We start from the raw sequence: 27531 nt of genomic DNA, 5'->3' as shown, positions 1-27531 counted from the left end.
CGCCCTGTGAGGAAAGTGATTCGCTGTGTGAGGAAAGCGAGTCGCCTGCTGTGTGAGGAGAGTGAGTCCCCCTGTGAGAAAAGTGAGTCGCTGTGTGAGGAAAGTGATTCCCTGTGTGAGGAAAATGATTCGCTGTGTGAGGAAAGTGATTCGCCTGCTGCATGAGGAGAGTCAGTCCCCCTGTGAGGAAAGTGATTCGCTATGTGAGGAGAGTGAGTCGCCCTGTGAGGAAAGTGATTCGCTGTGTGAGGAAAGCGAGTTGCCTGCTGTGTGAGGAGAGTGAGTCCCCCTGTGAGAAAAGTGAGTCGCTGTGTGAGGAAAGTGATTCCCTGTGTGAGGAAAATGATTCGCTGTGTGAGGAAAGTGATTCGCCTGCTGCATGAGGAGAGTCAGTCGACTTGTGTGGAAGGTGATTCGCTGTGTGAGGAAAGTGAGTCGCCTTCTGTGTGAGGAGAGCGAGTCGCCTTGTGAGGAAAGTGAGTCACTGTGTGAGGAAAGTGATTCGCCTGCTGCATCAGCAGAGTAAGTCGACCTGTGTGGAAGGTGATTCGCTGTGTGATGAAAGTGATTCGCCTGCTGCATGAGGAGAGTCAGTCGACCTGTGAGGAAAGTGATTCGCTGTGTGAGGAGAGTCAGTCGCCCTGTGAGGAAAGTGATTCGCTGTGTGAGGAAAGCGAGTCACCTGCTGTGTGCAAGATGTCCTCGCTGCAGCCTGTAGCACGATGACATACTGGATCAGATCTATTACGTACTGGACGCGCATGCGTGGTGGTTTCATTCACCTTTCGTTGACGTCATATACGCATGCGCAGTAGAGTTTTGGGGACATCACTGAATGGAGTTTTGCTGGATAGATAAATACTCAAACCGCTCGCGCAAAAATAATGATTAATAACATGCTCACGCCATCAGGACACACGTTTTGCATTTTCCCTTGAATGTGTAGGCTACTGCTATTTTATATTTATTTACAGGTCATGTTGCATTGTACCCTGAGGATTAAAATTACTTGACTCATTTTTCCTTCCACTCAACAGCAAGTATGATCAGAATATATTAAAATTTTAACTGTTTTGCATACATGTACAGGCTGGCTTGTCAGGCTACTCTTTCATCAATGTCATGTTTAAACGCACGACATTTAAACATTTTATTAAATTAATTACTTTATACAGTATTTGTATATCCTAGTACTTTATTAAGTGACAAAACATTTAAACATAGACCTATGATAAAAATCAAAAACATTTTACATTAAAATTTGCAATAGACTTTTTTTTTTTATCTTCAGTTGATTTTTTTCTAAGGATGTGGCTGTAGATGTTGTTTCTGTTCTTGTTGTTTCTTTGTCCTTCTGTGATTTAGCTTGTGATCTTCAGCTATCTTTAGTAATGCTCAGGTCATCACAATTAATAACTTAAAGGTGCACTATGTAGTATTTTTGCAGTAAAAATATCCAAAAATCACTAGGCTGGTGTTTTATATTTGGTTCAGTTGAGTACCTACAATATCCCAAATTTTCCCAACTTTTTGTAAATTGTGATAAAATTGCTATTTTAACTAAGGACTGGGATGTTTCAGCATAGCGTTTGAGGGAGTCGCCTGTCAATTGTGTCATATCTGCGCTACCCTTGGTTTCGGGTTTTACTTGGCAGGGGCGCTTTACTCTTAGCAGTGTAAACAAGTGAACGCACGGAGTAACGTCATAACATCATTTTAAACACACTTAAATGTATCTAATATGATAAACAAAGCTAGCCTGACAAGCCAGACCCACATCAAGATGTTTGGTCTGGAAACTCACCATTGACAGCTCAATCCGAGGGGCGGGATAAACGGTTGTCTTTCAAACTCCCTCTGCTCGCGATAGGATAGCGCTACACCAACCAGAGCAACGAAGGTGAAGCAGAGCTCGCTGACTGATTAAACATTCGCCGTATCCGGTCGGCTAAACTCCGAACACATCTTCCCTTTTTAAGAATGACTTCAGTGCCGTTCTTTGTTCTTTTCTCAGAGAAAAGCTGATTCGAAAGACCGCCGCCGTTCGCCAGTTTCTGTGTTTACTAGAAGCACGCAAACGCAACTCGGCCATCGTCATTATAGCCCCGCCTGTCGACTCTATACATGATGTGATTGGCCCAGATTGTGAGGAATACAGCTCAGAAGGGTATCAGCTCAGAAGGGAGAGTTGCTAGACGACACTCGCGGGCAGATTAAATTTGCTGCCACTAGGGTGCGTCTAGATTTCTAGGCTAAAACAGAGCTGCATTACCTCATAATCATAACCGGAAGAGCGGATCAGTGCAGGTGCCCGGCGAATGTGTCCGTCCCATCATAATAAAAGTCCCGGTGTTTGCGAGGCGGGTATGTGTTTAACAATCGCTCTAGCAGCCGTGCTCAGCTCCACAACACTCTGTACTGTTTTGCTTTACACTACAGTAACGTTAATAATCGCATGCATTAACCTGATTTCTGCCTGAGTCCTATTTTCCTGCGCTCAAACTTTGCGTCATCAAACTGCACATTTGTTTTGAATAGGCGCCCTCCAGTGGATGGAAAGGTGCATAGAGCACCTTTAAAGGTGGGGTAAGTGCTATCTGGTAACCATTGTTGATATTTCAGATTGAGTGTGTGTGAAACAGCCATTGCCAGAAGATATTACTAATCAGATTGACTTTAATTATGTCAGATGTTTTCAACATTTCTTTTAGAGAATTAACAGAGGTTTACTTTATTGATTATATTAGCTCTGTGATTCTACAGCATAAGATCTGGTGTTTACAATGTACTCAGAGGGATTTTTTTAAATTATTCTTTTCTAAACAAAAAGGTTTGAATTTCTCTGTCATTCAGCCACACAAAGACATCAATAATGGTGGCCATCAAAAGGCTTTCGCAGTGGATTCTGGGTACACCAATCAAAACTCACCCATGACTCCCAGCATGCATTGCAGCATGCATAAATTATAAGATGAACTGATTTAGTGAGTTCTTTCTATTCTCACCATTTTCTTTTTGCTGTTTTATGGACTTTTTGGGAACTTATGTTAATCAAAACCTCACTAACTCCTGAACAGATTTCCTCTGTGCTTTCTTTGGCAAAATGTGTTTTCCAAACACACAGGTAAAGCAGCCAGAAAAAATAACTAATGTTATTTAAAGCCAAGGGTCAAGAGCCCAACTAAAGCAAGCACTGATCTCCATTATGGTGATTTAAAAATGGTGACTCTTTCCTTCAGTGGTTCTGCTTGTTATCATCACTTCTTCAGAGTTACTTTTAACACTCTTGAGTGTGGAGCCAAATAAACTCTGATGACTTTTAAATTTAACACTGGAGTTGTTGCTGTGTAGTGTCTGTTCTCTAACTGAACTGATTTTATGAAAATGAATGCAGTCATGGTGGGAAAGTAAAGGTGATTTAGTAATCTAGTAGCGGTGGCTTTGGGAATGGCCTAGTAGAGCAGCAAAGCATTCTGGGAATTGTTGTCTTTCATCCCCATGAGACAAAAATACATTTTCTGTCTTTTCTCAGTCTAGAAAGCACCAAATTAAAAAAAAATAATTTCACATTTCTACTACATTAATGACCCAGTTTAAATGCAGATTCGTCTTTCCAGCACTGAAGTACTCCTTTAACAGCCTGTAATGTGCACACTGAGCAGTGTTCATTTCATCTGAGCTAACCTCTATGGATACTGAGAACAAAACTGACTGGGCCACAGTTAGATTGAGACCATTACCCTTATTCTATCCATCATTTTACAACCTTACTCATATATGAAAAAAGCAAAAACAGCCAAAAGAAAAGGTTCTGACAGAAGTAATTTTATACCTTTCCATTATACCAATGTCTGGAGTCCAAAACATATTTTTAGGGGCTGAAAATGTTTTTATTCCACAAAAAAGTGTTTCATCCCACCGCCAATTCCAGTTTTGCCAGGCCTGGAAAATGTACATAGAGATCAAATCAAATTAAATAAAACCTCTGAACATTTTACAAAATACTGCCAATTGAAATAAGAAATGTGAAAAAAACTTACAGTTATCATTTTGACCTGTGTTGTCAGACTCTGGTCTTTTTCATTCTGTAGATGAAAAGAAGCGTTGAGACATGACACTACATTGTAAACCCGAATATGTTGGCAAAACTAAAAATAAGTGAGTCAATCAGTTGCCTCCATTTTTTAAGTCAAGAAATAAAGTTTAAAGGTATGTTCACACCAAACATGAATAGAGCGTCTGGGGCGAATGATTTCCATGTTAAGTCAATGGAAAGGCGCGTTGGCGCGCGTCTGGAGGTCCTGCGGCGCGATGGACGCAATTCCGCCTCATTCATGCATCCAATTTGCGTGAATAACGCAAATTTGAATCAAATTGAGCATCTTGCGCGAGTGGTCCTTTTCGTGCATTCACGCGTTTGAAGTGAATTCGCGTCTACGCCCGAGTTGAAAAATTTGAACTTTGGCGTCAATTCGCCCCGCATTAACCAATCTGGTAAAGTGACGTGATAAACCCTGCATATAATTAAAAAAATTAAAAGTTAAATAATTAAATAATTAAAAGCAGCCTTTCCTCTGCCAGTCCTTCTGGCGTTTGCCGCTGGCTCGGATGTCTCTGTAGAGGTTAACATGACATATACTTCGTCTTGTGTACATCTGATGGGCGATCTTTGGTCCAATTAATCTATTGTTGCCTACCAAATCATTTTGACTGAGGGCAAAGTGAAGTTTCATAACTTTATATTTTATTTCAATATACATGCAGTGAAGATAATCCAGGTAGTGCATTGGCTGAACCACGTGTGGCTGTTAATGCTGATATATTTCACCTGGAGCGCCTTTAACGCGTCTATTTTGCTTCAAATGCTCAATTTCTACGTGCGTCCAATTAGCTGCGGACGTGCAAATGGATTCAAAATGTTCACGCGTCAAACTAGACGCGATTTTGACGCTCAATTCACGTTTGGTGTGAACATAGTGTAAGGAAGCAGAACTTGCTGAATTTTATTTTGTAATCATACATTTTAACTGCTCTGAACGTGAAATATTTGATTCAACTAATTCATACATTTATCTGAAAAATCTTGTAATCTCAAATGTTTAGTAGTGGAAATTTGACTAGCATTAACTACACAGCAAAAACTCCAGTGTTAAATTAACTCTCCTCAGAGTTTATTTGGCTCCACACTCAAGAGTGTTAAAAGTAACTCTGAAGAAGTGTTAAAGGTAATGAGATAATTAAGAGATTAATTAAGTGATGATTGACCATTAGTGAAGACACCTGATGATAACAAGCAGAATCACTGAAGGACAGAGTCACCATTTTTAAGTCACCATTATGGAGATCAGTGTTTGCTTTAGTTGGGCTCTTGACTTGACTTTCTAACATTAGTTATTTTTTCTTGCTGCTATAACTGTGTGTTTGGAACATACATTTTGGCAAAGAAAGCACAGAGAAAATATGTTCAGGAGTTAGTGATGTTTTGATTAATATAATCGTCATTTAGTGACGGGATCAACTGATATCATTCTGAGACAAATTTCTAGCTATATGGGGCATGTGTTGATTTTACATTATTGATTACGACAGCTCTGTGTAGATAATAGGGTGAGATTTTGCACACAAAAAATTCAAACTACTTTGTTGCTTTACGCACTCACAGACATCAATGATCAGTGTATGAATCTCAACAATGGTGACAAACAGCATCTCAGATACACAGATCAACTCTGAACATCACAAAACAAGCTACTAAAAAGTCACATAAACAGCAAAAATAAAATGGTGAGAATAGAAAGAAATCACTAATTCAGTTCATCTTATAATTTATGCATACTGGGAGCCATGGGTGAGTTTTGATTGGTGCACCCAGAATGCACTGCAAAAGCCTTTTGATGGCCACCATTGCTGAGATTCATACGCTGATTATTGATGTCTGTGTGGCTAAATGACAGAGACTCAAACCTTTTTTTTACAGAACAGAATAATTTACGAAAAATCCCTCTGATTAAATTGTAAACACCAGATCTTATGACGTAGAATCACAGAGCTGTAGTAATCAATAAAGTAAACCTAACTTAAAGATTGGGCTCTAAATGGCACCAGTGATTCAGCTCATGATGATTATGTCAAAACATAACCATCAACACTTGGTCACATTTTCTCTGCACTTGTATGGCAGCTTTAAAGCAGCCAGGCAAAGACTAATGTTATAAAGTCAAGAGCCCAACTAAAGCAAACCCTGATCTCCATAATGTTGACTTAAAAATGGTGACTCTTTCCTTCAGTGATTCTGCTTGTTATCATCAGGTGTCTTCACTAATGGCCAATCATCACTTAATTAATCTCTTAATTATTTCATTGCCTTTAACACTTCTTCAGAGTTACTTTTAACACTCTTGAGTGTGGAGCCAAATAAACTCTGAGGAGAGTTAATTTAACACTGGAGTTTTTGCTGTGTAGCTAAATTAGGATTCTGAAGTTTCTACAATATATATATTTTTTTCCAGGTCTGGCGTATTACGACAAAATGGGTGAGTTCCTATTTCAGGAAGAACTCAAGAGCACGCCATAAGTGAGCTTTGTTCAAGTTATGGGAGCCATTGGCAGCACTGTCATTTTGTTTTTAGACCACAAAATCAACAATGTTAATAAAGAAGCGTGTTTCTGGTTGTGAGGGAAAGATAACCTTGTTCAGCTTCACAAATAGCATTAAGGAAACAGTGGATGCAGTTTTTTTGGTTTGTTTTTTTGGAGCACCAACAGAGATCTGCAAGTATGTTTGATACCGGTCATGGTTGAAAACAGCAGGAGGTGCATGAAATGTCTGTTGTTGTTTTTTTGCAATCGGCACGCAGGTGCATACATTATAAACAACACAAAGATACAGTAAATCGAAAGTTATCTAGGGAGAGATTTGTTGCATGAAATTGTGTGTGTGTGTGTGTGTGTGTGTGTGTGTGTGTGTGTGTGTGTGTGTGTGTGTGTGTGTGTGTGTGTGTCTCACAGCCCAGCCAGCACAGCAGAGGTTTGAGCAAACCAATTAACATTTTTGAGTGTTATGGTTTACAGTGTGCTTAGCATCCATTAATGACCAGAATGAGAAGCTAAATCATGCTGAACTCATACCACATTTATGATGGAGGTCACATACAGGTTCACATATATTGTGATTGGGTGGTCAGCGAAGTAGTTATACTTGTTGAATATCAAGGGCCACATTCTGTTATTCTCAGAGCTATTATTGTCCAAGCCCAGATGTGCAAAAAGATTCTGTTTAGCTTTAAATTTTAGTGCAGCACTGCAGTTTTGAGCTTCAGACACCCATCCTGTGGATAGAAGACATTTGTTAAACACAGCAGAATATATTCTCCAAGAACACAGTGAAAGAGATTTTCATGTTTAAACATTCATCCTTCTACATTTCGTACTCTTGTCACACACACACACACACACACACACACACACACACACACACACACACACACACACACACACACACACACACACACACACACACACACACACACACAAACAAAGTATACTATAGCTCTTAGGATGTCATCAAAATTGTATTTTTGTATGTTACTCTAGAAGTCTAGTTACTCAAGGTTCAAGTTTCAACTAACCAGTTTAAAATATAAACTATTATTTTCTACTCTTCAGAAACTCCCAGATTTGAGATTGGGAGAAACACGGCGACATGATTATCCTTGACTCACCCTTTAACTATCACCACAAAATCCTCAGTGTTAAATGAACACTGCTGGTGTCTACATGAGTCCACACTCAGAGTGTTAAAAGTAACACCAAATAAGTGTTGAAGTTAATTAGATAATTAAGTGATGATTGAGGATCAATGATGCACACCTGCTTTTGATAAGCTGTTACCTGATGATAACAAGCAAAATGACTAATTCAGTTCTAATCATTTTATAATGTATTAATGCTGCAATACATGCTGGGAGTCATGGGTGAGTTTTGATTGGTGCACCCAGACCGCACTGTAAAACTTTTTGATGGCCACCATTGTTGAGATCCATATGCCGATTATTGATGTCTCTGTGTCCAAATTGTGTGGAGATACAAACCTTTTATTTTATTTCTACAACAAAGTGTCATTTTTTAAAAATCCTTTGATTATATAGAAAACATCAGATCTCATTTTGTAGAATTAGTGCTGCTGTAACCAATAGAATTAACCTAGGCTCTAAATGATACCATTGATTCAGCCCATGATGCTTATGTCAAAACATAACCATAAACATATGATCACAATGTCTCTATACAGGTCCTTCACAAAAAAAATAGCATATGTGATAAAAGTTTATTATTTTCCATAATGTAATGATAAAAATTAAACTTTCATATATATTTAGATTCATTGCACACCAACTGAAATATTTCAGGTCTTTTATTGTTTTAATACTGATGATTTTGAGTCTGAGATACTGATGAGTAGAAACATCCAGAGCCACCGTGCACAGGCGTGTGCAGGAAATGGGCTACAGGTGCCGCATTCCCCAGGTCAAGACACTTTTGGGCTACAGAGAAGCAACACTGGACTGTTGCTCAGTGGTCCAAAGTACTTTTTTTGGATGAAAGCAAATTTTGCATGTCATTCGGAAATCAAGGTGCCAGAGTATGGAGGAAGACTGGGGAGAAGGAATTTCCAAAATGCCTGAAGTCCAGTGTCAAGTACCCACAGTCAGTGATGGTCTGGGGTGCCATGTCAGCTGCTGGTGTTGGTCCACTGTGTTTTATCAAGGGCACGGTCAATGCAGCTAGCTATCACAAGATTTTGGAGCACTGCATGCTTCCATCTGCTGAAAAGCTTTAAGGAGATGAAGATTTGTTTTTTCAGCACGACCTGGCAACTGCTCACAGTGCCAAAACCACTGGTAAATGGTTTACTGACCATGGTATTACTGTGCTCAATTGGCCTGCCAACTCTCCTGACCTGAACCCCATAGAGAATCTGTGGGATATTGTGAAGAGAACGTTGAGAGACGCAAGACCCAACACTCTGGATGAGCTTAAGGCCGCTATCGAAGCATCCTGGGCCTCCATAACAAAACGTACACATACAAGGCACACCTAGACATAATACATCTGATACATCGATACTCAAAACCATGATCAGCAATGCAGCGATTGGCTGGCGTCAAGACAACGTAATGACATCATATAATTAAAAAAGCCACCTGGCAAAAAACTTGTCAAAGAAAAAAAAAGAACCATTATAAGGAAACAAATGAACAAACCAACATAAAAGTTAGATAAATTAAATGTGCACTGTTTTGATGAACGTGATTCCTAATTATTTATATTCACAATTGTATAATATTTGTACACACTTTACATTTTTATTTTAATGTTGTAATTTCATTTTTAATTCAATTTGAAGCAGATTTGTTATGTGACAATATTAATTACATTTTCTTAACAGTCTCTTGCGCTGCATTAAGCCACTCCCATAATATCCGTCATCACTCACATTAATGCACGACAAAGATTAACTGCACAGTTGGAATAATATATGAATTCAATATAAAAATATTCTCTTCTATAATAATTGGTATGAAAACAACATTGTGTTAGTTAAACAACTTTTAAATTCAAACTGTATTTTATTATCTTATAGTGAATTTTTTGGATAAATTTGGGTTTCCAGTTACACCAAAAGAGTGTGCTGTTGTATTTGGTGCCATATCCCCAACAAGTTTACAATTTGTAAGAGCGTGTGGAAGTGATTCTTCTGAGGCAGTATGTTCAAGACAGCATGTTTTTACAAGAAGTCCTCACTGCAGCCTGTAGCACGATGAAATACCGGATCAGATCCATTACGTACTGGACGCGCATGCGTGGTGGTTTCATTCACAATTCGATGACGTCATATACGCATGCGCAGTAGAGTTTTGGGGACATCATTGAATGCACAGGAGAGTTTTGCTGGATAGATAAATACTCAAACCGCTCGCTCAAAAATAATGATTAATAACATGCTCACGCCATCAGGACACACGTTTTGCATTTTCCCTTGAATGTGTAGGCTACTGGTATATTAAAGTTCTTTACAGATTGTGTTGCATTGTACCTTGAGGATTAAAATTACAGAGACAATTACTTGACTCATTTTTCCTTCCACTCAACAGTAAGTATTATCAGAAAATATTAAAATTTTAACTGTTGTGCATGCATGTAGAGAGAAACTATGATAATTAAGGCATCACATTTATGAAGATGATTTATTCATCAATTAGTAGGCCTACTACAACTACACAGTTTAGAACATCATCTATACAATATTATTATACTATCATACATGTCACTTAAGACTATAGCGGCGCATACGCATTATAAATTAACCCAGAGACCGGTATGACGTCGCCATAACAATCCACCATCCAGTACGTATTGGATCTGATCCAGCTATGTCATCGTGCTACAGGCTGCAGTGAGGGGTGTCTCTGTTTTTAGAAAACATTGATATTCTGAAACACAGTTGAACTAATAAACATATTAGGGAAATTATAACAGGTGAAACAGCTACTCATAAAAGTTTATTGTGGAACAGTGTATTTAGAAATATAAACTGGAATAAAGCTTGGTGTATTTGTGAAGCATACTGCTTAAATAATAAAGTAAAAGAAGTTACATTTAAAATTTTACATCCAGCTAAAAATGTATTAGAGAGCTTTAATTTAGATATTGATTATTCCTGTGATTTTTGTTCAATAGAAAAATAATCTATTATTCATCTATTTTGTGATTGTATACACAAATATTTTTTGGGTGGACATTGAAAATTTCATTAGAAGGAAAACAAATGTTATATTTAAATTAAATAATTTTGATATATGTATACATTATTCCAATGAAAGTGATAATAAAGACAATTTCACCTTTATTGTAGAACTTTTTATTATTTTGGGAAAATTTCATATACACAAGAAGAAATGGTCAGGATCCAAGTCACATTTTCTTCATTTTCTTCAAGAGACTAAGGACTATTGCACCAGATTAAAGAATATTATGAATAAAAAAAGCAAGAAAGACTTGTAATATTCTTAAAGAATATAATTCTTTTGATTAATTTATGAAGGTTGGAATACTCTGGCATTTTTTTTGGTTTCATTGTTTGTTTGTTTTTTCTTTTTTTTCTTCTTTTTTTTATATGTGTATTAATACATTTTCTTTGCTGTATTTTACATGTTTTTCTCTGGCAATAAAAAAAATAATACTTTATATGTATATATATGAACTGCACAATGTGTGTAAACCTCCAATACATCTATAAAGTAATCATTCCATCACAATTCACAAATAAATCTCTCAATCAAGTGACTGTGTCTATAATATTATACAAACATTTTACACAACATTAAAAGATTATTTTCAAATAAACGTTTATATTTATTATTATTTTAAATGATAATTGCAATCTAATCCTGTTTACATGAAATAAGCTCCTGAGCAGGTTTAAGCTGCCGGACCTGTTGCTATGACAGCACCAGGATGAGTCCAGGAAGTCCAGGATGAGCTTCGAAGAACCAAACAATCCGAGATCAAGCCTAATCGTCAACAATCAAATCCAGCTAACTGAGTTAGCGATGTACGAAGAACAGGCCCCAGAAGTGTATTGAGAGTTGCTAGATGACACTCACGGGCAGATTAGATTTGCTGCGTGCGTCTACACTGTTAACCCTAATGTTGTCTTTACTTAAACAAATCAAGTAATTTTGACTTAATATTACTAGTTAAACCAAAAAACTCAAAAATATAACAAAATACATAAACTTAAGATTTCAAGTTGAATGAACTTAAAATCTTAATTAAAATAGCTCATCTGGTCTTGCTTTGATGTGATTGGCCATTCAAGGAGTTCTGTCTGGCAACAAGAACTAATTCACTGAGTGGAGGACATTTACAACATACTGACTGTATGATATTATAATATAATATTTCTCTGGCTGTTTTGAGTTTGTGAAACACATTTGTGAAGGAACACAAAATCAAGAGAAAATATTATGAAGTAATGTTATTTAATCATTGATGATGATAACATCATCATGTAGTGGCAGAATCCCTGATCTCATGCAGAGTCTAATGCTCTGATTGTCAAAGCAGTTATTAATAGTTTTGAAATATTAACAAAAATATCCATGAGATTCTTTACTCTTGTGGTAATTGAACAATTTATTATTTTATTTTTTGTGCACAAAATGTTTAAATCTATGGCATTAGCTAGACATGCACAGACATCAAGAATCCGTGTATGAATCTCTACAATGATGACAATTAAATGTTTTTTTTTTATTTTATTTTATTTGATGAACAGATCAACTCTGAACATAAAACAAGTTACAAAAACATCAGAACAAAAGAGCAAAAGTAAAAGCAAATAGTAAGAACGTCTCAGGTTACGTATGTAACCATGGTTCCCTGAGAGGGAACGAGACGCTGCGTCGAAACGCTAGAGGGGACGCCTCTGCGGACCGTGTCATGAAGCACTTGTGTAATCACTCCAATAGCGGGAAGATACGTCACGGGCGGGTGACGTCATCGACCAGGAAGCTATAAAGCACACCTGGACCAAACAGTCACTAGCTTCTGGAAAAGCCAAACAAATCGATCACAGGCATGCCGGGAGTATGGCTTCGCGACGCGTTCCCTATCTCGAGGGAACTTCGAGCTGTGTCGAAACGCTAGGGGACCTCAATACCCACGCCGCCAGAGTCCCAAATGTCTGTATGTGTGAATCAACCCAGAAACACCCGGGACCCCGGTGTAGAGGCTACGTCTAGATTGTAAAACCTCACAAATGTATGCGGAGAGGACCACCCAGCCGCATCAAATACCTCTGACAATGAAACTCCCGAAATAAGAGGCAGCCATACTCCTAGTGGAGTGGGCGCGGACCCTTATAGGTGAAGGATGTCCGGCCGACTCATAAGCAAGCGAAATAGCCTCGACTATCTACTTGCTAAGCGTCTGCTTTGAAGCCGGTTTTACCTTGTTTGGGGACCCAAAACACACAAACAACTGTTCTGACTTTCGCCACAGGGCAGCTCTGTGGACATATGCATCTAGGGCCCTGACCGGACATAGCTGGTTTAGCTTCTCTTGGTCTTGACTAGTGAACGGAGGCGGACAGAAAGCCTGCAACATTACTGGTCCTGGCACGTTAGTCGGGACCTTGGGAACATATCCTTCCCTCGGGAAGAGAAATGCTTTCACCATTCCTGGTGCAAACTCAAGGCAAGAGGGTGCCACTGATAGAGCCTGTAGGTCTCCTACTCTTTTCAGTGATGAAATCGCTAGAAGAAACACTGTTTTTAGTGTGAGGAACTTTTCTGACACTTCCTCTAATGGCTCGAAGGGAGCCAACATAAGGCCTTCCAAAACTATGGCCAGGTCCCAAGTAGGCACCCTCGAGCGTGCCGCAGGTCTAAGCCTCAAGGTACCACGGAGGAAACGCGTGACCCACGGGTGTCTCCCTAATGATGCGTTATCTAATGGATTATGATATGCAGATATCGCCGACACATATACTTTCAGAGTCGACGGGGATAACCCTGCGGATAATTTTTCTTGTAGGAACTCAAGAACTGAACCAACTGGGCAGTTAACTGGGTCCAAAGCCTGGTGCGTACACCAGGCGAAAAAAACTCTCCATTTGAGTGCGTAAAGTCTCCTTGTGGATGGTGCTCTGGAGTGCAACATGGTCTCTATTATCTCAGTAGATAGACCCGTGTTTATGAGCTGGGCCCCCTCAGGGGCCAAGCCCACAGTTTCCACAGTTCCGGGCGCGGGTGCAGTACTGACCCCCCGGCCTGCGAAAGAAGATCTCTCCTGACTGGGATTTCCCAGGGAGGACCTTCTAGGAGAGACGTAATGTCGGCGAGCTATACTCGGCCCGGCCAGAACGGGGCTACCAATAAAAGCTGAACCCCGTCCCGGAGGACTCTCTCCAGCACTCCTGGGAGCAACGTCAGAGGGGGAAAGGTGTACAGACGCAGCCTCGGCCACGTCTGTACCATTGCGTACAGCCCCAGCGGGGCTGGATGTGTGAGGGAGAAATATGCTGGACAGTGTGTCGTCTCTCGAGACGCCATCTGGGCTCGCCCAAAGCGGATCCACAGCTCCTCCACCACCTCGGGGTGGAGCCACCATTCTCCCGGCACCACTTCCTGCCTCGACAGGAAGTCTGCCGCTACATTCAGGACCCTTGGGACGTACATCGCCATCTTGCCTTGGGCCCATATTAGCATGTGATGCGTCAGCTTCCATAACCGACGCAATCTCAATCCCCCCTGGTGATTCATATACGAGACCACCGAAGTGTTGTCTGACCGAATTAACACATGGCGGCCCCGCAGGTCTGGGAGGAAGTGCTTGAGTGTTTGAAGAACAGCCATCAGCTCCAACTGGTTTATGTGCCAGGAGAGCTGATGGCCGCTCCACAGACCTTGGGCTGAGCGGCCACTCATGACCGCTCCCCAGCCAGTTAGGGAGGCATCTGTCGTTAGCATTACACAACGACAAGGAGCCCCCAGAACTGGACCTTGGGAAAGGAACCAAGGATCTTTCCATTTCACCAAGGCACGTATGCAGCGCCGCGTGACCTTGATCAAGCGAAAAGGGTTTCCCCTCGGGGAGAACCCCTTGGTCCTGAGCCACCACTGTAAGGGTCTCATGTACAGCAGGTCAAAAGGTATCACGTTGGACGCTGCTGCCATCAAACCCAACACTCTTTGAAAGTGTTTGACAGTGAGTGACTGGCCTAGCTTTATCTGGTTGACAGTATTCAGGATCGTTTTTATCCTGGGCAGAGATAGCCGAGCCGACATCGTTCTCGTGTCCCAAACTACCCCCAGAAAAGTAATGCTCTGCTGTGGTGCCAACATACTTTTCTTTTCGTTCAACCTTAGCCCCAACACTCTCATGTGGGCGAGAACAGCATCTCGATGCTGAACCGCCAGTTGTTTCGACTGCGCTAACACAAGCCAATCGTCGATGTAATTTAGCACGCGGATGCCCTGGAGTCACAACGGAGCCAGAGCTGCATCCACGCACTTCGTGAAAGTGCGGGACAATAAAGCTAGACCGAATGGCAGCACTCGATATTGGTACGCTTTTCCCCCAAAAGCGAACCTGAGGAACTATCTGTGCTGCGGAAGGATGGAGATGTGGAAGTATGCATCTTTTAAGTCTATCGGCAGAAGTTTCCACGCTGCCAGAAAATCTACTAAGGGAACCAGCTTCTCAAGGCTGGTCTCTGGATTTTCCTGTGTGGTCAGCCCGGTGTCCTGTAATGGATAACCGGCAGGTAGCAACCCGGCAGGTAGCAACCCGGCAAGTAGCAACCCTGTAATGGATAACCGGCAGGTAGCAACCCCCCGCCCAGCAGCCCCTGGGGGATATGATTTGCGGGGGAGAAACTTTTGAAACGCCGCCGCCTGCTTCCTGGCCTCCTGGTAACGGTCGACCACCGTTGTTACAGCGTCACCAAAGAGGCCAGTAGGCGAGACGGGCGTATCCATAAGAAACTTTTTATCTTTTTCTTTTATGCCTGAAAGATTTAACCACAGATGTCTCTCCGTGGCTGCCATAGAGCGGCTGATGGATCTGGCCGTCTCCCTGGTGGCGCGAAGAGACAAATCAGTGTACACACAGTGTACCCAGTTTGGTGAACTTAACAATTTAAGTACAGTGAACATGAGCAAGTTAAGTGAACTTAAATATACAAGTTTTGGGAGACTTCATTACTCAATTAAATTGAGGGAACGAGTTTACTCAAATCAATTGAGTTCAATCAACTTATTTTCAGTGTAGTTTCTAGGCTAGAATTGTTTGGTTCTTTGAAGCTCATATTAGACTTGCTGTCATATCAACAGGTCTGGAAGCTCAATACTGCTTGGGGGCTTATTTCATGTAAACAGGATTAGATTACATCTTGAGGTGATATTTAAAATCTGTCCCAGCCACTATTTTATTACAAGAGTTCCTTACTGAACCAGGGGCAAGAATAATTTAAAGTAATAATATAAAAGTTTATTTGAAAATATTAAAATGTTGTGTAAAAGGTGTATAATACTACAGACATAGTCACTTGAGATCAACTTGAGATTTATTTGTGATGGAATAATTACTTAATAATTTTATTGGAGTCTTGCGCACATGCTGTAACATTACTCTGAGCCGTGTATTAATTTGAGTGTTGATGGATATTATAGAATGGCTTGATGAAGCGCAGGAGAAGCAGATAACTTGATCTTGACCCTTAAGAAACTTTAATTAGTGCTGTCACGTAACATCTGCTTCCAATTGACTTAAAAATGTAATGAATTGCTAATTACAACATTGAAATAAAAATGTAGAGGGTGTACAAAAACTATAAAATCGTGAATATGAATAATTTTATAATATACATCTTTTGTAGAATCAAATTAGCCAGAGATCAGTTATCATGATTACAAAATCTGGGATCTGTCAAATCTGACTCTTGGCTTCTGAGGTCAGTTTGACAGAATTGTGACAAATTTTCTTTCTAAAATGTCTTACTTATTGGTAACTTAGATTCTTATAATTCAAACAATGATTCCCATCATAGAGACTTAAAATGAAACTATTAATAACAATAAAACAGAAATTACAGACATAAAGTTATAGGGCCCTATCTTGCACCCAGCGCAATTGACTTTGTACACCGACGCATGTGTCATTCCTATTTTGCACCCGCGCAAAGCGCGATTTTCCCTCCACAGAAGCACGTCGCTAAACTAGTGAATGAACTTGCGCTCCCTGGGCGGTTCAGCGCAAAAAAAGGAGGCGTGTTCTGGCGCAAACAATCCCTGGTGCTGTTCCATTTTGCTGTTCCATTAAACAGTTGCGCCACTGACCAGAAAAAACCTGGTCTAAAGTCAGTGGCGCGTTGCGCGTTGTTCATTATGCTATTTTAAGGGCGCATGCTTGACCATAATGTATAGCGTGTACAACGCGCGTACACTTTGCTCATGAAATCTACACAGATGCAACAGTTATTTTTGCAAATCATAAATTGTTAAACTTAAAAAAATATTAACACATTGTGGTGTGCCACGAAGATGTGAAAAAATAGGCATAAATCTAGCTTACAAATTATTCAGGCTTATTGTAGTAATTAAGGATTAGACCTGTTTGCCCAATAGTGGCAAGACATATATCTATATAAGGACATCTGACAAATTGGTTTGTCCGTCAAGAACCAAAAAAAAAAAAAAAAAAAAAGACTGAGAACTAAAAAACTGTTTAACTGACGCCTGTTTAACCGACGCTATTTTGGGTGGGTTTCTCCCATCCCCATACAACACAACTTCTCTGTCTTTCACTCCCTTACGAAAGGAAAATATATTTACCAATATATTACTTGAAATATATTTTAATATATTGTAAATATATGGAATAATATATTGATGGTATTATAAAATATATTATATATTCATGTAATATATTGCAAAATATACAAATGATTGCCGCTTTCAATATATTGCAATATATTGAAAGATATAAATATTAATTCCCATATATGTGAATATATTGCCTAATGTATTGCATGAAATTTTCAAATATTCTGCAATATATTTTTGTTTCGTAAGGGCTGCTCTTACAAGAATGTGCGCCTGGTAAATGCGTCATAATAATAGCAATCCATAATGGAACTTGCGCACCTGCTTTTAAAGGGAATGTTGGATGCCGCTCTGATTGGTTTATTCACGTTACGCCCAAACCACACCTATGAATAATGAAGCTACTTCAGACCAACCCATTTTAGATTTGCGCCGGGCGCAAAAGCCATTTATCCCGCCGGGAAAAAAGCAACAGCGCCGAGACCCGCCCACAAAGTTACTTGTGCTTCACGCTTTGACACTTGCGTTTCAGATCGTCAAAATAGGGCCCAAAATGTGTGGTTTATTAAAGGTCCATTCTTCGCGATTCCATCTTTCAAACTTTAGTTAGTGTGTAATGTTGCTGTTAGAGCATAAATAATACCTGTAAAATTATAAAGCTCAAAGTTCACTGCCAAGCGAGATATTTTATTTAACAGAAGTTCCCTTTCAAAGCCTACAGCGAACGGCCGGTTTGGACTACAGCCCTGCACTTCCTGCTTTAATGACGCAACTAAAACCGTTTGTTAACTAACCCTCCGCCCACAAGAACACGCAAAATAGGGGCCGTGCTCTTGTTGCTCTCCTGCGTGGAGAAGAGCGCGCATTCAGCGCTTGCATCTCCCCGTTATGGTAAGAGGCAGGACATTTCTGGGCAAAGTGCGCTAAGCTGCTGGCCCAATCAGAACTCGTTACGCATTTCTGAAGGAGGGACTTAGAGCAAGGAAATCATCAGGCCGTTTTTAGGACAGAGAAAACAGCGGTGTACAGATAAGTAAATTGTGTGAGAAATACTTGTGTTTTTTTTACACGCGAAACACAGTAAACATAATCAAAGCTTCGAAAACACGCGAAGAATGGGACCTTTAATCTGTGAAGCTGGTAATGCTGTTTGTGGAGTTGTTTAATCCTCTGCTGAGATCTTCAGAGATTTAATGTCTTCTTTTTTCTTTACTTGATTTTATCTAAGGCCCTGTGTACACAAACACAGGTATTATCAAAACCGCAGCTCTTTCTGTGCGATTTGGCTGTTTGTCCACATGCAAACGCTCTATCCGGTTACTGAAACTGGACTTTTTTGAAAACTCTGGCCAGGGTGAATATTTTTAAAAACTCTGGTTGCAGCTTGGTTGTGTAGATGGTGAAACCAGAGATTTTGTCTTGTGAAGTCGAAAGTGTGCGCATTTCTCATCTTTGTTTGAAGTCAGATTGTGCATGTTATCTCTTTTGTTTGCATGAGTCAAGTCTATGCAATGACAGCTGTCGTAGCGTTTAATAACTCTGCTAACAGCGCTTATCACATGCACAGTTATCTCATTGTATTGCAGAACAGGTTGTCATGAAGCAATAATAATACTAAATAGTAAGACGTGTGTGAAGCTACAGTCCACTTGAGCCCTGTAGTGCGTTCAAGGCTGTTGGATATAGCGTTGTATTTGAGGTAAAAAATTATATAAATACAGCTTGATTTCTCACACAAACTGATCGTATTGTGTCTTAAGATGTCAATGTGTCATCATGAGCCACAGGACTGTGCATGTAAGCACGTTTTGTGTTTTTTGTTTTTTGTTTTGCTCTCATAGAATTGTTACCCATTCACATGATTATATGACCTATACACATCAACGGTTGGAGTTTAAAATCTTTATTTGTGTTTTACTGAAGAAACAAAGACACCTACATGTTGGATACACTGGGGTAAGCATAGCCTGGATGCCAGCCGAACTTAGCCCCGTCCACAAATTTTTAGGACGGGCAGTTCGGTCTGGCCTTGCTTGATGATGATCATGTTGGGTAAGTACTCTGTGTATCAATAAATTATTTTATTTTTTTACAACACTGGCAAAGATCGTGTATTCCAGCCTGATTTCAGCGCACGTGCAGACAGGGTTGCCAAGTTTTATATAAAAAAATATATACAGTGGTGCGGGGCGGGCCAAATAACTTCATAAAAGCGGCCCTGCGGGTTGGTGCAGCACTAACAGTTACCCTGAACACTGCAGGAGTTCACATGCAAGTCTTTCTTACTTGTCTGTGCTGCTTCGGACATGACTATATTAGCCGACGAAAAGTTGGGCTCGCACGTCCGAATGTAAGGAAGTGTGTGTGTTGGTGGAAGTGACGTATATGCCGTAAAGCAGTCGAATTTTGTAGTTCTTTTTGTTCTCGGGTTACTACCCGAAACCCGAAGTTTAAAAGTACGATTAAAAACGATACAGACCCCATCAGGCTATGGCAGACTTATCATTCAACCTATTGTAAGTCGATGTATCATCACAAGAGTCTTGAAAATATATTATAAAGGTTGAAAAGTTACCTAGTGCCGATTTAAAGTAATTTAAAGTATAATTGTAATAATATTTCTCAATATTTTTAATTTTTAATATTTTTAATATGTTTTCTGTATTTTTAATCAAATGCATGCAGGCTTGATTAGCATAAGCAATTTTCAAAAATATACAACATAGTAATGTGTCCAATCTTTTGACTAGTACTGTATGTGTGTGTGTATGTGTATATATATATACATATGTATATATATATATATACATATATATATATATATATATATATATACATATATATATAGCACTGTGGTCCTGTGTGGCACAACATTAAGTTCCTCCACATAGTCAAATTAAAGAAACAAAAACAACAACAACATGATCTTCAAATCTCCTCACAATCTTTGTCCAGGCTGCCTCACAGCATTCCTTTATGGCCCATTAGCCATGGATGGGAGTGTATTTTGTCTCACCTGGTGTAGATTCCTAGCCTGGATGCCAGCCGATCTAAGCCCCGCCCACAACATTTGAGCTCGGGCAGTTCGGTCTGACCTGGATCCATAGAGGAGTGATTACGGCAGGCGAGAAGGTCCAAAAATAAGACTAATAACTTGTCTTGGGAAATCACTATAGCCAGACTTGCCCACTGCCCACATAGCAACATTGTGTCGGCCCAGATCTGGCCCTCATCTGGCACATGTGGAATACGGATCTGGCCCACATGCTGCGATGAATGACGGCCCTTGAATGACGAATTTTGTAACTCTTTTTGTTCTCAGGTTACTACCCGAAACCCGAAGTTTAAAAGTACGATTAAAAACGATACAGACCCCATCAGGCTATGGCAGACTTATCATTCAACCTATTGTAAGTCGATGTATCATCACAAGAGTCTTGAAAATATATTATAAATGTTGAAAAGTTACCTAGTGCTGATTTAAAGTAATTTAAAGTATAATTGTAATAATATTTCTCAATATTTTTAATTTTTAATATTTTTTCTGTATTTTTAATCAAATGCATGCAGGCTTGATTAGCATAAGCAATTTCAAAAATATACAACATAGTAATGTGTCCAATCTTTTGACTAGTACTGTATGTGTGTGTGTGTATATATATATATATATATATATATATATATATATATATATATATATATATATATATATATATATAGCACTGTGGTCCTGTGTGGCACAACATTTAGTTCCTCCACATAGTCAAATTAAAGAAACAAAAACAACAACAACATGATCTTCAAATCTCCTCACAATCTTTGTCCAGGCTGCCTCACAGCATTCCTTTATGGCCCATTAGCCATGGATGGGAGTGTATTTTGTCTCACCTGGTGTAGATTCCTAGCCTGGATGCCAGCCGATCTAAGCCCCGCCCACAACATTTGAGCTCGGGCAGTTCGGTCTGACCTGGATCCATAGAGGAGTGATTACGGCAGGCGAGAAGGTCCAAAAATAAGACTAATAACTTGTCTTGGGAAATCACTATAGCCAGACTTGCCCACTGCCCACATAGCAACATTGTGTCGGCCCAGATCTGGCCCTCATCTGGCACATGTGGAATACGGATCTGGCCCACATGCTGCGATGAATGATGGCCCTTGAGTGGCCCACTCCTGTTTGCCAGATCTGGGCCACAAGCAGGCCATAGCAATGCCACATGTCAGCCAAGAGCAAAGCAATAAACCAGAACTGGACCTTATCTGAGTCACAAAATCTGTGGATAATAAATATGGAGTCATCACAGCCTTAATAATCCTTTTAACAAGCAGAATAACTGAAGGAAAGACGAGAACAGGAAAAGAGACGAGCAGAAACACAAGAACTACAACTGACTTCAGCCACAGCTTTAGATGAAATCAACTGAAGTTAAAAGAAGACATTAAATCTCTGAAGATCTCAGCAGAGGATTAAACAACTCCACAAACAGCATTTCCAGCTTCACACATTACTAACCAGACTGACTTTATTTCTGTCAGACGACTACAGAAGCTCTTATTGAGAATTAACAGAGGTTTAGCTCTAATGTGTTTCATTTGAAGTCACCATAACGGTGATCAGTGTTTCCATTAGTTGGGCTCTTTACTCTTATTATACATTTGTCTGTGTTTGGCTGCTGTGAAATTGTGTTTGTAAAACGCAAACAGGAGTGGGCCACTCAAGGGCCGTCATTCATCGCAGCATGTGGGCCAGATCCGTATTCCACATGTGCCAGATGAGGGCCAGATCTGGGCCGACACAATGTTGCTATGTGGGTGAGAAGCCGGCAGTGGATCTGTATAAATACTTTCCTCACATGGCTGACGACTGACTCTCCTCACGCAGCAGGTGACTCACTTTCCTCACATAGCGGCTCACTTTCCTCACACAGTGTGTGTGTGTGTTCAAAATGGATGAAATCTCTGCAGCTTGCCAAAAAAATGGTGCGTCTTTCAGACAAATTAAAAGACTGTTGGATTTTCTAATAAAGTCATAGTAATAAAGTCAAGTGACACAAAATAAAAATACACCAAATGTTACTTCTGTAACAAAATAAATGCCATAAAATCACGATTGTTTGGGCAGGATCTGGCTATACCTGTCAAGTGAAAATCCCAAACATGACGCTTGTTATTAATGCATTGTATTTATAACATTATTTTATTATGGAGGAAAATTATACAATAATTTTCATTCAACAAATTAAAAAGTCAGTTGATTCCAAGAAGCTCTAAACGAATTTTAGAATTGTTAAGAGGGCAAATAGACCATTTTAAAAAGTTAAACAGGCTACAAAAATAAAACGTTTACAGCTATCTGTCTCTGATTTGAAAAAAATATATATATATGTTGCAGCGATCTGATGCTTTTGATCGATTAGATGTTATTGAGCTCTGAAACCAGAACAAATAACTTCTATTTTTTGTTTGAGTGATCTAAATTCATACGTTTTTAGCCTCATCAAACCACAGCTGGCTTGAATGCATGTTTAAGGCTAACGTTAAAGATTGTTTCAAAATGACTGAACATTTTATTGTAGGCTACTAATCTTTTTTTTTTTTTTGAATAGGCTACTAAAATGTTGCACACAGGAAAATTGAGCGGTCCTTTGTCCAAACCCATGGGTTTCATCAGTCCTGTCAGACAAACTGTCCCACTTCAGCATGATCTTCTGATTAAAATGTCAACACCCACAGGTGAAGCTGTAGACAAGTTTCCTATCCACCTTTTCCACATGGAAGCTCGTTTCCGCCACTAAATAAAAAAATATATATGATCTCAGAATTCTGACTTTATAACTCATAATTGTGAGAAAAAAGCAACAATTCTGACTTTTTTTAATCATAATTGTTAGTTATAAAGTCAGAATTCTGAGATATAAATTCATGTCTACTGTAACTTTACCTGCGGGTGTTGAAATATTAATCAGAAGATCATGCTGAAGTGGGACAGTTTGTCTGACAGGACTGCTTAACTTCCTTTATGACGGGTTTGGACAAAGGACCGCTCAGTTTTCCTGTGTGCAACATTTTAGTAGCTTATCCATAAAAAAGTTAGGCTAGCCTATAATAAAATGTTCAGTCAAATTGAAACAATCTTTAATGTTAGCCTTAAACATGCATTCAAGCCAGCTGCGGTTTGATGAGGCTAAAAACGTATGAATTTAGATTACTCAAACAAAAAAGTTATTTGTTCTGGTTTCAGAGCTCAATAACATCTAATCGATCAAAAGCATCAGATCGCTGCAACATTTTTTTTTTTTTTTAAATCAGAGACAGATGCAGCTGTAACCTAAACGTTTTATTTTTGTAGCCTGTTTAACTTTTTAAAATGGTCTATTTGCCCTCTTAACAATTCTAAAATTTGTTTAGAGCTTTTTGGATTCGACTGACTTTTTAATTTGTTTGAGTGAAAATTATTGTAGGCCTACATAATAAAATAATGTATAAATACAATGCATTAATAACAAGCATCATGTTTGGGATTTTCACTTGACAGTAGCCAGATCCTGCCCAAACAATCGTGATTTTTATGGCATTTATTTTATTTAGCCTATTCAGATATCCTACAGAAGTAACATTTTGTGTATTTTTTACTTTTTGTCAGTATTGGAAACTCCAACAGTCTTTGAATTTGTTTGAAAGTTTGTTTTATTGACAAGCTGCAGAGATTTCATCCGTTTTGCAGATTCGCTGTGTGAGGAAAGTGAGTCGCCTGTGAGGAGAGTCAGTTGTCAGCCTTGTGAGGAAAGTACTTTTACAGATCCACCGCCGGCCTCTCAGTGGGTAAGTCAGTAGTTACTGGCTATAGTATAGTGATTTCCCAAGACAAGTTATTAGTCTTATTTTTGGACCTTCCCGCCTGCCATAATACTCAGCCATAAGGTCTGTGAATTATGCCACTATACAATGATTATATTCTTGTAGTGGACAGCACATTCCAGGGCCCAGTTTATGGCCGGGCCCCTCTTTGCCCGTAACAGTGGACAAAGGTTTGCTACATTTTGATTGGATCTTGTTGGCCTAGCACAAACAAGATGTCCAACGCCATCAGATAAAGATGCTTGGACAACAGCCAGACACCGCTTTGAGGGCAAGAAGAAGACCTCTAGTACCAAGCCCAGGAAGGACAGGACTTCTCATTGGTCCACATGCAGTTTCTGCCCTTCACCCACCTAGAGACTGATCCCAAATTTCCTGGTTTGTGACGGCCATAAACATTCCTCAGGACCTCTAGCCTGGATACCAGCCGAACTTAGCCCCGCCCACAACATTTTTAGGACGGGCAGTTCGGTCTGGCATTGCTCCATAGAGGAGTAATTATCTCCGAACAGAAACTGTTCGGACCAATGAAATCATCAGGGCGGGCTTTAGGCGATGACGGACAGATGATAAACAGTAACGCAATCATCACGTCATCAAAAGGGCTTGGATTATATTTACTTGAATCCTAAACGGAGAGCTTGTTTGTATATGCATTCACCTTCATAATTTCTCTCATAGATGATTATCACGTTGGGTAAGTACTCTGTGTATCAATAAATTCTTTTATTCTTTTACAACACCGGCAAAGATCGTTTATTCCAGCGCGTGTGCAGACAGGGTTGCCAAGTTTTTACAACAAAATCCGCCAACTACTAGCCCTAAACAATAGCTTCTCGGGGGGTTCTCCGGGGGAAAAATGCCGTTTGGGGGTTAAAATGTGTGTGTTATTTTGGCAAGGTTGCCTGCTAAAATTCACACTCATGGGTCTATATATCACATAATAGTCGCTTCAACCCTTGGACATAGAAAACAACCGCAGAAAAAAACGTGGACTTGGCAGCACAGTGCAGTTGAGCTCTGTCTGTTGACATTTGACAATGCGTCGCTTCGTTGCTCTGATTGGTTTGCTCCATTGGGCTGTGATTATGAGGCGTTTTCAACTGAACCAGGAAAGACATCAATTGGATAGACCTACAAAGGTCTATTCAATTGATGTCTTTCCTGTGACTCATATTCTGACTAGAATTGAGTATGACCATGTCAGGCTACAGGACCTCAGCAGTAGTGGGTGAATCAAAGAAAGACCAAAACTGATCCATCCAAATCCATTCACAACTCACAAGATAACGTAACTCTTCTATAGCCACACTTAACTTACTCACATGTATTTTATCATTCATTGTATTCATTTAGTAGTTGTGTTAATTGTTCTGTTTATCTTTTGTTAATAAAATCTATTTTATTACAATTGTGTCTTCCTTGTGCTGATAAAGCAGAAAAGGCTCTACAAGTTAGAAATCTCACCAATCTTTCAGATAAATCAGCTGGGCAGCCTCCTGTTCGCAGTGTTCTCATACAGCCAAAGTAAAAGACCTTGACTAGTGTCCCAAACTAAAAGGAGGGAAGGTGGTCATCGGATGTACTCATAACCACACCTTAAGTGATGTGTGATCCAAAAATCACAACGTCAGCGGTGATGTGAGTACCAATCACTACCTTACTTAGTGTCCTTGGGTGGACAAATGTAAAAATCACTATATTTTGATCATCAAGCAGCTGACAGCATCTGATTGTGTTTTCGCTGCTTTGCTTGCCATAGCAAACTCAGTCACAACAAGCAAGGAAACACTAACATTTAAAAGTTGTCAAAAACTGCCCAACTAAAGAAAACAGTGATCGCCATAATGGTGACAATAAAAACTCAATTAATTCTCAATAATAAGAGCTTATGTAGATGTATAACAGAAATTAAGTCAGTCTAGTTATTAATGTGTGAAGCTGGTAAAGCTGTTTGTGGAGTTGTTTAATCCTCTGCTGAGATCTTCAGAGATTTAATGTCTTCTTTAATCTTCAGTTGATTTCATCTAAAGCTGTGCCTGAAGTCAGTTGTAGTTCTTGTGTTTGTCTTTCCTTCAGTGATTCTGCTTGTTATCATCGGGTTACAGCTTATTAACAGCAGGTGTGCATCATTAATGCTCAATCATCACTTAATTATCTCATTAGCTTCAACACTGATTTGGTGTTACTTTTTACACTCAGTGGACTCATATGAACACCAGCAGTGTTCATTTAATGATTTTTTTTTTCTTTTAAACTACAAATCATTTTTTTGTGTGAGCACTGCTATGGGAGGGTTTTATGGATTCCATACAACCCTCCCATAGCAGTGCTCATACAAAAAAAAATGATCTGTAGTAAAAAATACTAGTGCTCAATGTTGATAACTCAAAAGTCTTATCATAAATGTAAAAAGTCCCCCCACCCTCCAAAAGTAAGAAATCACACATAATCACTATTTTCTTTAAAAAAAAAAAAAAAAAAATTGCTAACATGTACAGCCAGCTTGCTTACATATTACTCTAGCAGAGTTTGTGCTTAATCTGGCAACTGTTCATTTATACATATACTAATTATACATTTGAAACATTTCAAATTGACAAAAACCAACAACACAAACACTTTGATTTATTATAAACAGACTAGAATGAACGATATCTATAAATTAACATTTGCAAATGTTGTAAAACTGTTATTTGTGAATCCTAATGCATTAACTAATGTTAACAAATTTAACCTTACAATAAAGTGGGATCATTAAACAATATTTACTTACCCATTGAGACAAGAACAAATATTAGCTGGTGCAGGTGCATGGTCAATTGTAGAAAAAACTGTCCTATGTGTCGGAGATACTTCTGCTGTAGATGAGGATTGAGTCTTGAACTGATGTCAGTCCTTTGGTCATATTTATACTCAACACATTAAGCAACACATTCTCACGTCAACCAGTGGCAGAGCAGGATAGTTTCACTTTTCACATCTTTTCACACCTTTTCCCTCTTATACATTTTCATTTCCTTTAAGAATTTGATAGCATCAGGTATTGTTCTTCAAGCATTCAACATGTTTCTATTATTTTATTACACAACAAAAACCCCAGTGGTAATTTAAATCTCCTCAGAGTTTATTTGGCTCCACACTCAAGAGTGTTAAAAGTAACTCTGAAGAAGTGTTAAAGGTAATGAGATAATTAAGAGATTAATTAAGTGATGATTGACCATTAGTGAAGACACCTGATGAAAACACGCAGAATAACACTGAAGAAAAGAGTCATCATTTC

The 27531-nt window shown here is 39.3% G+C and overlaps 1 protein-coding gene across 1 annotated transcript in view; it reads right to left on the bottom strand.

The window, feature by feature from the left end:
• LOC137046778 (5-hydroxytryptamine receptor 3A-like) overlaps positions 1-27268 on the bottom strand; it is a 57426-nt gene extending 30158 nt beyond the window's left edge. The window contains exons 1-4 of the mRNA XM_067424179.1: positions 27025-27268; positions 7129-7328; positions 4041-4085; positions 3833-3942 (exon numbers count right to left, since the gene is read on the bottom strand). Coding sequence (XP_067280280.1) covers positions 3833-3942; positions 4041-4085; positions 7129-7328; positions 27025-27064 — 395 coding nt within the window. The 5' untranslated portion in view covers positions 27065-27268. The remainder of the gene's footprint in view (positions 1-3832; positions 3943-4040; positions 4086-7128; positions 7329-27024) is intronic.
• Between the last annotated feature and the right edge of the window lie 263 nt (positions 27269-27531).

The sequence above is a fragment of the Pseudorasbora parva genome, chromosome 2 (assembly GCF_024679245.1).
Source record: "Pseudorasbora parva isolate DD20220531a chromosome 2, ASM2467924v1, whole genome shotgun sequence".
Lineage (NCBI taxonomy): Eukaryota > Metazoa > Chordata > Actinopteri > Cypriniformes > Gobionidae > Pseudorasbora > Pseudorasbora parva.
This window is presented reverse-complemented; position numbering and strand designations above follow the sequence as displayed.